We start from the raw sequence: 651 nt of genomic DNA on the forward strand, positions 1-651 counted from the left end.
TGTGACCACAAACCTTTTGGTAATGCAGGTGTTATTCTAACAGTAGCCTAGTCTTCTAGATGGTGTGTTGTGCCCTCGGAGTTGGGTGCGAGCATCCTTAGTATTAATGAGTGTGTGCACTGGGTGTCCCCGAGGCCTGCATCGGAAAATGTGACTGTCAGGTTTGGGTTCCCTCCATTTCCTCCGCACTCCCACCCCCACCCCACTTGGCTGCCCTTTGTCTTTCCTGCTCAAACAGAGGCCGGGGCACCCCCGGGCCCCCCGGGAAGGAGAAGGCAGGGCGGTGCACAGCGAGTGTACACTGGCCGCATCACTCACCGCCGGCCCCTCTTCTCTCCTCTGTCCAGCTCTCCAACCTGAGACCCTGGATTCAAACCCTCTCGCCTTCGCGGAATTCAGACTTTATCACTGCCACCCCACCGCATGTGGCTCTTGGAGAAAGCTGGCTACAAGGTGGGGACCGCCGAGCCCGGGGCCCGGTGGGCACCCTCCAACCTGTTCCCTAAGCGCCGCGCCCCGGGCCCGCCCGCGCGCGCCTGCCCCAACATCCTCACCCCCGACCGCATCCCGCAGTTCTTCATCCCGCCTCGGCTCCCGGACCCAGGCGGCGCCGAGCCCCAGGTCGGGCGCGACGCGGGCGGCCGAGGCCTC

General features: G+C 64.1%; 1 protein-coding gene across 1 annotated transcript in view; it reads left to right on the forward strand.

Moving 5' to 3' along the window:
* Positions 1–423: 423 nt before the first annotated feature.
* The window catches only part of C2CD4D (C2 calcium dependent domain containing 4D), a 1,109-nt gene continuing 881 nt past the window's right edge, over positions 424–651 (forward strand). Inside the window, exon 1 of the mRNA XM_012559453.1 lies at positions 424–647. Within this exon, the coding sequence (XP_012414907.1) occupies positions 424–647 (224 nt within the window). The remainder of the gene's footprint in view (positions 648–651) is intronic.

Source organism: Trichechus manatus, unplaced genomic scaffold (genome assembly GCF_000243295.1).
Source record: "Trichechus manatus latirostris isolate Lorelei unplaced genomic scaffold, TriManLat1.0 scaffold00250, whole genome shotgun sequence".
NCBI lineage: Eukaryota > Metazoa > Chordata > Mammalia > Sirenia > Trichechidae > Trichechus > Trichechus manatus.